We start from the raw sequence: 14919 nt of genomic DNA, 5'->3' as shown, positions 1-14919 counted from the left end.
GATGTGGGAGGAAGTTGTGCCAGACCGGTATCTTTGCTAGATGGCAGCTGTGGAGCTAGCGTTTGAAGAGAGAGTCTCCCTTCTCCCGTTGTGGTCCTACAATAAAGCTGCCTTTTCAGTTAAATTCCCATATGAGAGTCCTGCATTTGGGTCCGTCCTCCTGCCAGCCACACAACCAACTGCGACAATCACAGACCAAATTTATCTACCGGCTTGACTGGCGGCTGCAAAACATTGCAAGATAATCTTGGTCAGGTATTCTTCCAGTCCACTACTTTACCACGAGTGTTGTTATATCAATTTGGAGGGATGACTCTATAATCTATATAGTCCACTTTGGATGGTCTGATTTAGAAGAGACGATTTCCAAGAGTTGAAGTGGGGCTTCCTGACAGAAACACAATTCAAAATCTATTTTGTTTGACAGGGAGATGATGGATTAAATATCACAAGGATAGAATAATCCTTTAATTGTCCTACAAGGGGAAATTTGGGTGTAACAGCAGCAAGAAAACACATATACAAACAAACAGTACACAAGACACAGAACAGAAACATACACAATTCTTACATATTTACATGAAGGACAATGGTTACCAAAAACTGAGTACCATACTGTTGTTAAATTAAATTAAATTAAATACAGATAAGAGGCAACCCTGGTTATAGTGTGAATCGGTTGATAAAATAGAGCAAGAAACAGCGCTGATGTAAACATCTGTGTTTGTTGGGAGCAGTTCTGATTGTACAGTCTGACAGCTGCAGGGAGGAAGGAGCTGCAGAAACGCTCCTTCATGCATCGAGGATGCAGCAGTCTGTCACTGAAGGAGCTCTGCAGTTCAGCAACATCTACATGCATGGGGTGGGAGACTCTGTCCATCAGAGATGTTATTTTGGCCAGAGTCCTTCTGTCTCCCACCACCTGCACTGGGTCCAGGGTGCATCCCAGAACAGAGCTGGCCTTCCTGATGAGTTTATCCAACCTCTTCCTCTCAGCTGCTGATAAACTGCTGCTCCAACATACAACACTGTAAAAATGACAGATGCCACCACAGAGTCATAGAAGGTCTTTAAAAGCGCTCCCTGGACTCCAAATGACCTCAGCCGCCTCAGCAGGTAGAGTCTGCTCTGACCCTTCCTGTAAAGAGCTTCATCCCTGTACTTATACTTTTGTGTTGCTCTCTCATCACATTTTCATTATTCTCATCACTGCTTAAAACAACACACATCTCTCTCTCTGTTTTTTTTAACTGTCCTTTCTCCAAAACAGAAAGTAGCATTACAGCTGTTTCAGGCTGAGAAACACCAAACACTCTTCGTATTATCATTCATATGTCATCCACACAACTATTTTATTTCTTTTTGTCCACTGGGCAGGTGACCTGCAGAATCATGTCTGCCCCAGCTGGATACCTTTTCACACACACCGTGACCTCAGACACGCTCACAATCACTTCTGCTTAGAGCACAATTTCACTTCATTCGTCAGACTTCTTTTAAGTTTGCAGCAGGCAACGTGACTGAGTATTGTGTCAAGATAAGTAGGAAGACCATGCTATAATGGACAGTTTAAGGAAAAGGTCAACTTTACAAGGAATCTTTTTGTTTTGTGTTTTGACAGAAAGATGAGACGTTTGATGTCTTTGAAGTCTGAGCTCTGGGCTTGAGTCACAATGTGGTTTGGTTAGCTTAGCTTAGCATGATGTCTGTAAACAGGGGGAGCAGCTAGCTTGTCTCTGTCCACAGTCAAAGATAAAAAACAGCTGTACCTGGGCCTCCTTGTTCTGATGGTTGTTTGTCCATAACGGACGTCTTCAGTTCTCACTGCTGAGTAGACCACAGCTGAATCAGTCTCTGTGCAATAAACACATTAAAATTACTGCAACAGTGCTGTGATATTATTACACTACAGCAATGGAGACATTTCATTCTGTTCTTTTAAGCTTATTAAAAGCATTAAATGGTGTCTTTTTATAAATTTATAAATAGCAGCAACTTTTCACAGTTTTTATTTTTAATCTTAACACCTCTGCAAAACAGTGAGAACAAAGAAATCAGGAAGTTTCTGAGAAAAAGAAGAAGGACGACCACAGAGCTGCAGACTGATGCACTTTTACCACAGAGCATGAAGGAAACATGCAGGACCAGTGTTATCAGCCAAACCCAAACACACTGCAGCAAGAAGCTCCATCAAGTCACTGATGGATATAAAGGACGTTTTATCTGTTCAGTCTCTTCATATGTCTCATGTTCACATGTTCCATATCTTAACTGTGTGTACCGACAAACACGCATGTGTGGGCCTCGTCTGAGCCCTGACATTTATGGCTCAGTCACAGCACTGCTGAATGTGATGTCATCCAACAACAAATACCTGCTGTAGAGCTGCAACAAAGTCCTTCTAGAAGCAAATCCACCCACTCTGTCTACATGGCTGTGGACACAATTTAAACACTGAGGCTTCAAAATGCAGCATCTACAACACTCACTCTGCCTCCATCCAGCCTTTATTTAGATTTGATGCATCAGTCTCCATGGTGATGAGTACAATTGGCAGCTGAAACTGTTGTGAACTTCTCCATGAGTCATATTTCCTGTTTCAGAGCTGCTGATTGGCTCTTTGGGCCCTTTACCTTCAGGAGTCATGGACGAAGCACTGAAGTCGTTCACAGAGAGAAGTGTGAACTGATCAAGCAAAGAAACTGAAACATTTCAAACGGAAGAAACTGAACTGTTTCCTAATTCCTGTGACTCTGACCTTTGACCTGTGTGTTTATTATCTTTATTATTTTTTAAATCTTTGATGTTTGATGTTTCCCTTTGAATCCCCCTGAAGATCCTGACAGTGAAGCACGTACATAATACTCCAGCCTTTCAACTCTGAGCTTATTTAGTTCTATTAATACACTGAAATCTCATTTGTGTCATGAAGAAAGTCTTTAATCAAACAGAATTCAAAGATCAGAAACATTTCATATATGGAGTTAAACATGAATCATTGTTTCAACAATATGTTTATTGTTGTCATAAACAGACAAGAAGACAACAACAAACTGCTCCTCCCATTCAACACATGTCAGTCCATATCCCAGCAAACGAAATCATCTCCATTTACACATCAAATAGAAACATGAATCACTTGTAATGATTAGAAACTTGATAGAATTTCAAATCTAGTTTGGGGAGTCATTCAGTGAGAAACAGTGAAATGATTTTCCATGTGAAAAGGTGGACAGCAGAAACAGAAAGAAACAGTGAGAACTAAAAGAGAAACAAAGAGCTTTGGAACAACGAGGCAGCAGGAGGACAGCTGCAGTTTAACAGCTTCAATTCACTGACAGGAAACAACATTAGAAATATCATCATCCTCAACTCATCTGCTGCACTGACACTGACACCTTCAACGGACACACCTTCAGTTTATCAACAGTGCCAATGATTGGAAACATCCTGTGAGTGAAAGTGTGTGTGAAGGTGTGTATGTGTGTGTTAGTATCAGGATCAGAGAACGACAGCTTTCCTCTGTTCCAGTCCAGATTCACTCTGATCCTCTGGAGCTTCTTCTGGACTGAGAGAGCAGTGGGAGGAGCTGATGGTGAGTGTGCTGAGTATTCACCTTCATCAAACCCTATTCCCCATAATCCAGACCGTATGCCTCCCTTCCTCTGCACAGACTCTAACACACCCAGTCCCCACCCTGTACTGTCTCCAAAATCAACATCCCAGCTGTGAGTCCCTGAGTTAAAGCCCTCAGAGCCCAGGACAGAGGAGTAATCATCAAACCTCTCTGGATTATCAGGAAGCTGCTGCCTCTCTCCTCGTCTCACACTGGTCAGATCTTCAGACAGGATGAGGTTTGGATAAGCAGTGTTTGGGTCCAGAATGAGAGGAGTGTAGGAGACCATGTCCTTCATGTTGTTCCAGATGTTGAAGGTCAGGTTGCCCAGGTGTTTGGCCTGGTCTATCAGAGCTCCTGAGGGCAGCTGTGGATCATCCAGCAGGGGGCAGCGCTGGACTCTTTCCACTGCATCCTTGTAGTTGTGCAGGAATGAGACGTCTTCAGCTCTCAGCTCCTCCTCTGTGGCTCTGACTGTGTCTGAAAGAGCTGCTATCTCTCTGCTCAGAGCCTCCATCTTCTCCTTCATCATCCCACTCTTCTGCTCCTCTTCCTCCCTCAGTGCAGCCAGCCTGGCCTCCTCTTCCTCTGCTAGAAACTGGTGAAGCTTCTTAAACTGCTCCTTAATCTGCCTCTCTGTGTGTCGGGCCTGGACCTTAATGTGTTCTGCTGTTTGATCAAACTTCACTTGAACTTCTTCACAAACCTTTAACTTCTTCTTTAAGGGCTCCAGAGTTTCCTGAAGTTCCTTCTTGTGTTGTTGTGCAGCTTCATCGATGGGTCTGAATCTGTGATTGGTGTGTTTTTCTGAAGCACAGCAGACGAGACACACTGGCTGCTGATGGTCCAGACAGAAGAGTTTGAGTTTCTCAGAGTGCAGACTGCAGAGAGCCTCTGAAGCTCTCTGATCTCTCTCCTGTAAGAACGACTCACACAGGTTCTTTAAAGCCAGATTTAAAGGTGGTTTTGACTTTGAAGATCTTCTCTTACAAACTGGACACTCGTGTGTTGGTCTCTCTCTCCACCATCTCTTCAGACAGTCTTTACAGAAGCTGTGGCTACATGACAGAAAAACAGGATCTCTGAAGACCTCCTGACAGACCGGACAGCAGAGATTCTCCTCTGATCTGGAAGCCATTGAGTCTGTGAGTGAAGCTGAAAACAGCAGACAGGAAGTACAGTCAGTCCTGGCTCCCCTCCCTCCTCTACCACCTTCACTGAAACTTCCGTTGACTCGTGTTTTTGCTCAAACTCACCTTCAGTGTGTGGAGCGTCAGCAGCTTGAAGCAGCAGTGTTGGAGTTTTCCACTTTTCTCTCCTGTAGCTGGACTCACTCAGAGGAAGCTGCTAGTTTGGTCTGAGCTCAGTCTGATCGTCTGTGCGTCTCTCTTTACTGAGGACGAAGAACTTCCTGTTTCCTGGTTTGTCACATTTGAGTGACGTGAGGGGAGGAGACAAATGTTGCTGTTTGACTTTTAACTAAGGTGTGTTTCAATCCTGCCTGCAGCTCAAAAACTATCAAACAGGTTTTGTGTCTTTTCACCTCCACAGGTCACAACATGAAACCTGTTGTGAAGTTTATAAAATAAAGTGTCACTCGGTGGTGCAGCTGTTTGTCAGCTTCTATTTCAGACTTTGTTCTGGTTCTTGTTCAGGTTCCCAGCAGTGGGAGTGTAATGCAGTCACACACACACAGGTGGTGTTCAGGTGGATTCACTTAGTTACAGACTGTGGTGTTATTTCTTGTAACTAAGGGTGTGTTTCACTCCAAAGTTCAGACATTAACCTGCCAGAAGTTGTAAAAGTTACTAATAAAGAGCTTTTCTCTCATTTCACATGCAGGTCAGAGCATGAAAGCTGTGATGCAGCAGTTTGAGAGAAATTGCTGCTGATATAAAATATTTTTTGTGGTTTTACAAAATATATAAAAGAGCAGAAAGAAAAGAAATAAGTGTAAAGAGTGCAGCAAAATGCATGTTTTAGTGTGAGTTGGTTCATCTGATCTGGTTGTGTAAAAGTCACTGCATGACACTGAGTGTTACTTTTGTGTTACTGACACTCATCTCTGACATCTCTTTCTCTTACTTTCTTTTTTCTGTTATTCAGTCAAAAACCTTTCAAAGAAATAATGAATTCTCCACACGTGTTTGAAGGTTGCTGATACGTTCATCTAGCACAGACCTATTGCTGGAACGCCAAGACAATTCTACTACAATGGCAAAAACAAGACGCAAGTCACCAGAGCTCTTTGTGTTGCTCGTGCATGAGGGAGAGAACTGTGACGAGCATCGTTCCCTCCAAGTAAGCAAATGAATGTTAATAGTCAAACATAGAAATTAACATTTGCAAAATCATTCCAGCTTTGTGGTGCATCTCCTCCAGGTGTGTAAATCACACATGCAGAGTGGTTTGAGTTCCTCAGAGCTTCATAAATGTCTCTTCCAGTTGTTTCTATCACTGTCCATATGACCAGAGTCCAAATGTATGCAGACATGGGTATAACAAACATACCAGTTAGTTTTGCTGTTTGTCAATGTGGCTTTCAGTTATCTTCAAGGCTGCAGGCCTTTGTCAGCACTCCTGTTTTATGGCCTCTATTCATTCATTTCATTCATTTATTTGTTCATTTTCAGGCACAACAAATACCTATATTGAACATAAAATGCACAAAACAAAAAACAAAAATTGCCTGAAAAAGGAGTGGGACGAAGAAAACTTATTAAATCCCACCCCTATACTCACTCATCATCAAAAAACAATAAACTTCCCGCAGCTACGCCCATCATTACATACAGACCCATCAACAGCCCCGGACACATACAAGCATCTCAATGGCAGCTCGCAAACAACAATTAGAGCCTTCATAACTGAATACAGAATATATAAATTATAAATTGTATTACCACAGGTAATAGGCAGTAATAATTACAAGTAACAAACACACATACATATACATACGTACATACAGTGGGGCAAAAAAGTATTTAGTCAGCCACCGATTGTGCAAGTTCCCCCACTTAAAATGATGACAGAGGTCAGTAATTTGCACCAGAGGTACACTTCAACTGTGAGAGACAGAATGTGAAAAAAAATCCATGAATTCACATGGTAGGATTTGTAAAGAATTTATTCGTAAATCAGGGTGGAAAATAAGTATTTGGTCACCTCAAACAAGGAAAATCCCTGGCTCTCACAGACTTGTAACGTCTTCTGTAAGAAGCTTTTCTGTCCCCCACTCGTTACCTGTATGAATGGCACCTGTTTGACCTCATCATCTGTATAAAAGACACCTGTCCACAGCCTCAACCAGTCAGACTCCAAACTCCGCCATGGCCAAGACCAAAGAGCTTTCGAAGGACACCAGGAAAAGAATTGTAGACCTGCACCAGACTGGGAAGAGTGAATCTACAATAGGCAAGCAGCTTGGTGTGAAAAAATCAACTGTGGGAGCAATCATCAGAAAATGGAAGACATACAAGACCACTGATAATCTCCCTCGATCTGGGGCTCCACGCAAGATCTCATCCCGTGGGGTCAAAATGATCATGAGAACGGTGAGCAAAGATCCCAGAACCACACGGGGGGACCTGGTGAATGACCTGCAGAGAGCTGGGACCAAAGTAACAAAGGTCACCATCAGTAACACACTACAACGGCAGGGAATCAAATCCCGCAGTGCCAGACGTGTTCCGCTGCTGAAGCCAGTGCATGTCCAGGCCCGTCTGAAGTTTGCCAGAGAGCACATGGATGATACAGCAGAGGATTGGGAGAATGTCATGTGGTCAGATGAAACCAAAGTAGAACTTTTTGGTATAAACTCAACTCGTCGTGTTTGGAGGAAGAAGAGTACTGAGTTGCATCCCAAGAACACCATACCTACTGTGAAGCATGGGGGTGGAAACATCATGCTATGGGGCTGTTTTTCTGCCAAGGGGACAGGACGACTGATCCGTGTTAAGGACAGAATGAATGGGGCCAAGTATTGTGAGATTTTGAGCCAAAACCTCCTTCCATCAGTGAGAACTTTGAAGATGAAACGAGGCTGGGTCTTCCAACATGACAATGATCCAAAACACACCGCCCGGGCAACAAAGGAGTGGCTCCGTAAGAAGCATTTGAAAGTCCTGGAGTGGCCTAGCCAGTCTCCAGACCTCAACCCCATAGAAAATCTGTGGCGGGAGTTAAAAGTCCGTGTTGCTCGGCAACAGCCCCAAAACATCACTGCTCTTGAGAAGATCTGCATGGAGGAATGGGCCAAAATACCAGCTACTGTGTGTGCAAACCTGGTAAAGACCTATAGTAAACGTTTGACCTCTGTTATTGCCAACAAAGGTTATGTTACAAAGTATTGAGTTGTATTTTTGTTATTGACCAAATACTTATTTTCCACCCTGATTTACGAATAAATTCTTTACAAATCCTACCATGTGAATTCATGGATTTTTTTTTTCACATTCTGTCTCTCACAGTTGAAGTGTACCTCTGGTGCAAATTACTGACCTCTGTCATCATTTTAAGTGGGGGAACTTGCACAATCGGTGGCTGACTAAATACTTTTTTGCCCCACTGTACATACATATATATCTACACACACATGCACGTATATATACATACATACACACACTCTTCTTTTTTTTTTTTCTTTTTTTTTTTTTTTTCTTGGAATTCATACCAGCAATGGTAAGAGAACAGACATTACAGAGCACACTAAAAACCATCATTGAGTATACTGTAACCAGACCAACTGTTTGTAGAGGAATTTAAATCTATGAATATTTTTGCATTGTTTCAATTGTAAACTCAGACTGTTCCAGATTTTCACACCACATACAGACACACAAAAACCTTTACGGGTTGTTCGAGTTCTGGGTAATTTGAATTCTCCAGAGCCTCTCACATTATAAACCTTTTCTCGAATTTCAAATCTAGTTTGTAAATTTGCCGTTAGAAGTTTAGTAAAAGCTTTATACAAAATTATGGATGTATTGTAATTAACCAGATCCTGGAATTTAAGTAACTTTGCCTGAAGAAAGAATTTGTGAGTATGATCTAGATAACCAGCCTTTTGAATAATACGCAGTGCTCATTTCTGTACTGTGACTAATGGATTAGTTGTATTTTTATATGTATTTCCCCACACTTCCACACAATATGTAAGATATGGAAGAACCAGGGTACAGTACAGAGTACGAAGTGCATCTTTATCAAGGTATGGTTTCACTTTGTTCAAAATTGCAAGGCTTCTGGAAATTTTGGTTTTTATGTGTCTGACGTGGGGTTTCCATGAAATTTTGTTATCAATTATGACTCCCAAAAATTTGTTTTCACTCACATTATCAATTGGTACACCTTCAATGATAATTGGTAATTCTATATTATATTTTAAATTACCAAAAAACATTGCTTTAGTTTTATTTATATTTAATGATAATTTATTTATGTCCATCTATTTTTTTATTAATTTTAGCTCCCTGTTTACGGTCATTACAAGATCAGTATAATCATCGCTACTGAAAAATATGTTGGTGTCATCTGCGAACAGTATGAGTTTAAGTACTTGAGAAACATCAAAAATATCATTTATGTATATATTGAAAAGTTTTGGTCCCAACACTGACCCTTGGGGAACACCACATGTAATACCAAGTTTCTCTGAATGGTAATGCCCTATGCTAACATATTGTTCCCGACCCGTTAGGTAACTTTTTAACCAGTTACCAGCTTTCCCTCGAATACCATATCTTTCCAATTTATCCAATAAAATTGAGTGATTGATTGTGTCGAAGGCCTTTTTGAGATCAACAAAAATACCAACTGCATATTTATTTTTATCCAGTGTATCAGTAATTTCTTCTACTGCCTCAATTATCGCCATTGAAGTGGTTCTTTGCGTTCTGAAACCATACTGACCAACATTAATTATTTGATGTTTTTCAAGGAATTTTTCTAGTCTTGAATTAAAAAGTTTTTCTAGAATTTTTGAGAATTGAGGCAGTAGAGAAATAGGCCTATAATTGGTAAAACTGTGTTTGTCATTACTTTTGTATAGTGGTATTACTTTCGCAATTTTCATTTTTTTTGGAAAACAACCGGACTGAAATGATAAATTACAGATATATGTTAAGGGACTAGCAATATTCAGAATAACCTGTTTAACTACAGACATATTTATGTCATGATAATCCATTGAAGACTTACTTTTACATTTTAATGTGATATTTATTACTTCTTGCTCATTTGTAGCTGAGAGGAACAGTGAAGAGGGATTTGATTTTATATTACTGATATTTTCATTTTTATGACACGGGATGTCCGCTGCTAGTTCAGGACCAACATTTATGAAGAATTTATTAAACCCATCGACAATATTACTCATGTTGTGAGTTTCACCATTTGCATCAGTAAAATATTCAGGATATGATGTTCCAGAAGATCCTTGTTTAATTAAGTTGTTTAACACATCCCAAGTTCCTTTTATATTGTTTTTATTTTCATATAATCTTCTTCTATAATAAAGTTGTTTGCTCGTTCTTATAATATCAGTCAATTTATTTCTATATGCTTTATATCTTTGTTCCACTTCTTTTGTTTTTACTTTGATGAACTGTTTATACAGATTGTTTTTCTTTTTGCAAGCATTAATAATTCCTTTTGTGAGCCAAGGACTTTTTATCTTTTTTTTCTTTGTCATGTGTTCGTTTACAGGACAATGTTTATTGTACAACATGGTAAAAATATCTAGAAAATTATCATAAGCCTTGTCCACATCTGACTCTTCATACACCGAACTCCAATCTTGTTGTGCGGCATCAAAATTGAAAGCATGAATTGCTTCTTCATTTATTATTCGCTTTGCTATCATGATCTTGGTATCTATTTTTTTTAAATCACAGTCACACAAAGTAAAAACTGGTAAGTGGTCAGTTATATCACAGACAAGCAGGCCACTATTAATTTGGAAATCCATGACATTAGTAAAAATGTTGTCAATAATAGTGGCGCTATGTAATGTTATTCTGCTTGGCTTCGTTATTGTTGGATATAGTGATAACATTGATGACTTTACATCGTGTCAGTAAAGTCATCAATGGCTTTTAACCTTGTTGGGTTTAGCAAGTCAATATTAAAATCACCACAGATGAATAGTAATTTTTGGTTCACCGAAGCAAACGTTTTTTCTATCCATTCATTAAAAGTGTCAATACTTGAACTGGGTGTCCGACATATGCAACTTATTATAACATTTCTCTTTTTTTCATTCATGATCTCAATAGTCAAACATTCCAAAATTCCATCAATAGCCATAGACATAGTTGTTACAACATTATATTTTATAGAGTTATGAACATATATAGCAACCCCACCGCCCGCCTTATTTAATCTGTTCATGTATTTTAAATCATATCCATTCAAACAAAAATCTATTCCTTTATCGACATTGAACCAAGTTTCAGTGATGGCTATAACACTAAAGGGGCGAGAAAATTGTTTCAAATAGTCCTTAATGAAATCAAAATTAGAGTACATACTTCTGCTGTTAAAGTGAATTAATGAGAGCTTCCCGTCTAGGTTGATTTTTTTTACATATTGTTCCTGAGTGAAATAATTACAATTTTTTAACAAAAGAAGAGAGAAAGTTACTTTCAGAATCTATTTCTGGATCTATTATATTATGCTCCTTGTATTCACAATCTAGATCAATTACTTTCTGTTGAAGAATTAATTTCAACGTGTCCATATCATTTCCTGGTGTAATTGATACATTGGTGTCAGTTATACTTGTCCAGATCCTCCATGTTCCTCACTATCAATACTTTTGCCTCTTCTGGTGTCCCGTTTAGCTTAATGAAAATCTTACAGTTTGTTACCCATGTATGTTGTATTTTACCGTTCTTCTTCAGTTGCCTTGCCTTCCTCGCGATGTCTGCGTTTTTTCGTGTCAGATGCTCATTAATGAAAACGTCCGTGCCTTTCAGTTTGCGTCCTTGTTTCAGCAGTGCGACCTTGTTCTTCCGATTGACAAATCTCATAATGACGGCCGGCGGTCGTCTATCAACCCTCATCACCTCATTTCATGCATTCTTCCTGTGGGGGGATACTTATGACTCCTCTATTGTCCTTTCGTCTCTGCAGAAAACCTTTTTTGGAAAGGGTATTGGATTCAATTATTTTACTGCTGTTATAACCCCACCTGTTGAGTCACTTCAGCAGTCTTGTTCATGATGCACAACAACAATGACACAAAGGAAGACCCTCTTCAGAGTGTCAAAGTATGCATAGCACAGTGACACAGCATTAGGTGATATTCATAGGAAATTGCTGTCAGTCATTCCCCGTCACCACCATAACTTCTGGTTTCTGTTCACAGAATAATGATGCCATCCTTGAACTTCCTCTCTGCACGGTCGATTGGAGCTTGGAACGCTCCCCTCATCCTTCAGATCTCCATCTGTTGTCCACAATCTCCTCGTGATTACCTCTGGAAAGCCCTGTGGCACAGCTCTCCTTCCAATGCAACTTTATGGTCATTGCTGTGGTTCCAGAATCTTCTCATGATGACCAGTAGGTCCCCAAACAGCATGACCTTTGACCTCAACCCCTGCCTGGGCTGTCAGCTATGGTCCCTACTTCTCGCTGGGTCTCTGAAGATTTCTCAGGAGATTCCACCCTTGGGATATTTTCTTCCAGCAATGCTCTGCTGCACCTGTATCTCCTTACTAGAGGAAAAACTTCTATTTGGAAAACATGTCAACCATCATCAAACCAAATTTTCCTTTCAGTTCAGTGAACGTCACTTATCAAAAATATATAATTATTTATTAATTATATTATTCGTTTATCACGTTTTCATTTTCACTTATAGGCCATCAAAGTGTTTATGATCTTTACCCAAATGATTGGAGCAGAACTTAAAATCTATAAGCTGTAAAAACTTTATATTTGAAGACTGAAAGAGACCCAGGAAGTGGTCACAGGACGAGGGTGACAGACTGTCTGAAGTAGTTAGAACAAGACAAGGCTGTTGGACCAGGTGTGCTTGCTTTTGAAACTGTGTCTTAATTCCACCTGTTTCACATACAAGGGTCAGTTCTACAGGCAGGAACATGGGTGTGCCGTGGGCTCCCCAGTTTCACCCATTGTGGGTAACTTGTATATGGAAGACGTGGAAAAGAGGGCTTTGCTATCCTACCCTGAAACACCACCAAGTCATTGGTTCAGGTATGTGGATGACACCTGGGTGAACACACAAACCTCCATCTCTGGTTTCTGTGACTGGAGGTTGTTGATGAGTTGATGATTTCACAACACTGTATGTGATGTCACTGGTGATGTCATCTTCTCCATCTGCTGAAATGAGTTAAAGTAAACACTTTTATGATTTAAGAATTTAAATGGACCAAATTATGATGACAGAATGGAAACAAAATACCACAATGAATAAGAATGAATATGTACAAACCTTCAAGTTTCCTGTGAACACATCGTCTCACCAGCAGAACCAGTAACACCAGTAGAACCACAACATAGACTGATCCAACAGGCAACAGCACAGAGAGAAGAGGAGGAGAGATGGAGGTAGAACCAGGAGGAGGTGTGTTTGTCTAAAATAAAGCAAACACTGCCAGTAGCGGTTTTAGACACGGGCGGTTGCCCGGGGCAGCATCGTGGTGGGGGGCGGCATCACGGGCATCGGCAAAAAAAAAAAAAATGCTCGTACTCATGCTGCCCCGACATCAACAAGTGCATATTGGGAACGTCACAGGCACCGATCGGCTTTCTATCGCCCATTTGCTGGGAGTAAGGGCGCCCTCCGTTTGCGAGCCCGAAGAGGAGACATGGGCCCATCCTCCCGCAGGCCCACCACCCGCAGGAGGCGCCATAGGGGTCGGGTGCATTGTGTGCCGGGTGGCGGCCAGGAGCGGAGGCTCTGGCGGACTGACCCCTGGCTGCCAAGACTGGCAATAGGGACATGGAATGTCTCCTCTCTGGTGGGGAAGGAGCCTGAGTTAGTGCGTGAGGTTGAGAGGTACCGGCTAGATATAGTCGGGCTCACCTCTACACACGGCTTGGGCTCTGGAACCAGTCTCCTGGAGAGGGGCTGGACTCTGTCTCAGTCTGGAGTTGCCCCTGGTGAGAGGCGGCGGGCTGGGGTGGGTATTCTAATATCCCCTCGGCTTGCTGCCGGTACGTTGGGGTTTTTCCCGGTGGACGAGAGGTTTTGTACCCTGCGCCTTAGGGTCAGGGAACGGGTCCTGACTGTCATCTGCGCTTATGCGGAGGCAGCCAACAGGTATCGACAGGCCAAGCGGAATGCGGCTCGGGCAGTGGCTGAAGCAAAAACTCGGCTGTGGGAGGAGTTCGGAGAGGCCATGGAAAAAGACTTTCGGACTGCCTCGAAGAGGTTCTGGCAAACCGTCAGGCGTCTCAGGAGGGGAAAGCGGTGCTCTACCTGCACTGTGTATAGTGCTGGCGGAGCGCTGCTGACGTCGACTGAGAAAATTGTCAGGCGGTGGAAGGAATACTTCGAGGACCTCCTTAATCCCACTGACGCGTCTTCCGAGGAGGAAGCAGAGTCTGGGGATGAGGGGAATGACCCGCCAATTTCCGGGGGCGAGGTCACTGAGGCAGTTAAACAACTCCTTGGTGGCAGAGCCCCTGGTGTTGATGAGGTCCGCCCCGAGTTCCTGAAGGCTCTGGACGTTGTAGGGCTGTCCTGGTTGACACGCCTCTGCAATGTTGCGTGGAGATCAGGGGCAGTACCCGTGGATTGGCAGACCGGGGTGGTGGTCCCCATCTTTAAGAAGGGGGACCGGAGGGTGTGTTCCAACTACAGGGGGATCACACTCCTCAGCCTCCCCGGGAAAGTCTATGCCAGGGTGCTGGAGAGGAGAGTTCGTCCGCTAGTCGAACCTCTGATGCAGGAGGAACAAAGCGGTTTTCGTCCTGGTCGCGGAACACCGGACCAGCTCTTCATCCTCTCGAGGATACTTGAGGGTGCATGGGAGTTTGCCCAACCAGTCTACATGTGTTTTGTGGACTTGGAGAAGGCATTCGACCGTGTCCCTCGGGGTGTCCTGTGGGAGGTGTTGCGGGAGTATGGGGTGTCTGGCCCATTGCTACGGGCCATTCGATCCCTATACAACCGTTGCAAGAGCTTGGTTCGCATTGCCGGCAATAAGTCGGACTCGTTCCCGGTGGGTGATGGGCTCCGCCAGGGCTGCCCTTTGTCACCGGTTCTGTTCATAATTTTCATGGACAGGATTTCTAGGCGCAGCCAAGTGGCGGAGGGCTTTCGCTTTGGT

At 42.3% G+C, this 14919-nt stretch overlaps 2 protein-coding genes across 2 annotated transcripts in view; both read right to left on the bottom strand.

Annotated features, from left to right (window-relative positions):
- LOC148103433 (low affinity immunoglobulin gamma Fc region receptor III-like) overlaps nucleotides 1-14919 on the bottom strand; it is a 54432-nt gene that overhangs the window by 974 nt on the left and 38539 nt on the right. The window contains exons 4-6 of the mRNA XM_087838106.1: nucleotides 13077-13145; nucleotides 12869-12964; nucleotides 1770-1842 (exon numbers count right to left, since the gene is read on the bottom strand). Coding sequence (XP_087694232.1) covers nucleotides 1770-1842; nucleotides 12869-12964; nucleotides 13077-13145 — 238 coding nt within the window. The remainder of the gene's footprint in view (nucleotides 1-1769; nucleotides 1843-12868; nucleotides 12965-13076; nucleotides 13146-14919) is intronic.
- LOC148103436 (E3 ubiquitin-protein ligase TRIM35-like) lies at nucleotides 3369-4754 on the bottom strand. Its single transcript, XM_087838730.1, has one exon. The coding sequence runs from the start codon at nucleotides 4752-4754 to the stop codon at nucleotides 3369-3371; it is 1386 nt and encodes a 461-aa protein (XP_087694856.1).

The sequence above is a fragment of the Neolamprologus brichardi genome, chromosome 3, assembly GCF_056152115.1.
Source record: "Neolamprologus brichardi isolate AB-2024 chromosome 3, ASM5615211v1, whole genome shotgun sequence".
NCBI lineage: Eukaryota > Metazoa > Chordata > Actinopteri > Cichliformes > Cichlidae > Neolamprologus > Neolamprologus brichardi.
This window is presented reverse-complemented; position numbering and strand designations above follow the sequence as displayed.